General features: G+C 37.5%; 1 protein-coding gene across 1 annotated transcript in view; it reads left to right on the plus strand.

Annotated features, from left to right (window-relative positions):
* Positions 1 to 379, plus strand: part of NAALADL2 (N-acetylated alpha-linked acidic dipeptidase like 2) — a 799,198-nt gene that overhangs the window by 521,506 nt on the left and 277,313 nt on the right. Inside the window, exon 8 of the mRNA XM_006910847.1 lies at positions 159 to 364. Coding sequence (XP_006910909.1) covers positions 159 to 364 — 206 coding nt within the window. The remainder of the gene's footprint in view (positions 1 to 158; positions 365 to 379) is intronic.

Here is a 379-nt window from a genome sequence, read left to right on the forward strand (position 1 = left end):
ATCAAGACAGTGGATGAAAAATGTAAAGTAGTCTTAATTATTAGAACAATTTTGCATAATCGTTGCTCATTTGTGCAATAGGATTATGTAAATGTCATTAAATTTATTGTTAAGGTTTACATTTTGTTTTAATGGCTCATGTTTCCTTCTATTTCCAGATCGGTATATCATAGTTGGCAGCCACCATCATACTGCATACAGTTATAGCGGACAAGAATGGGCCAGTAGCACTGCCATAATCACAGCTTTTATTCAGGCCTTGATGTTAAGAGTTAAGAGAGGATGGAGACCAGACCGCAGTATTGTCTTCTGTTCCTGGGGAGGAACAGCTTTTGGCAATATTGGCTCATATGAATGGGGAGAGGTAAATGCACATTAA

This window comes from Pteropus alecto, unplaced genomic scaffold (genome assembly GCF_000325575.1).
Source record: "Pteropus alecto unplaced genomic scaffold, ASM32557v1 scaffold33, whole genome shotgun sequence".
In the NCBI taxonomy this organism is placed as follows: Eukaryota; Metazoa; Chordata; class Mammalia; order Chiroptera; family Pteropodidae; genus Pteropus; species Pteropus alecto.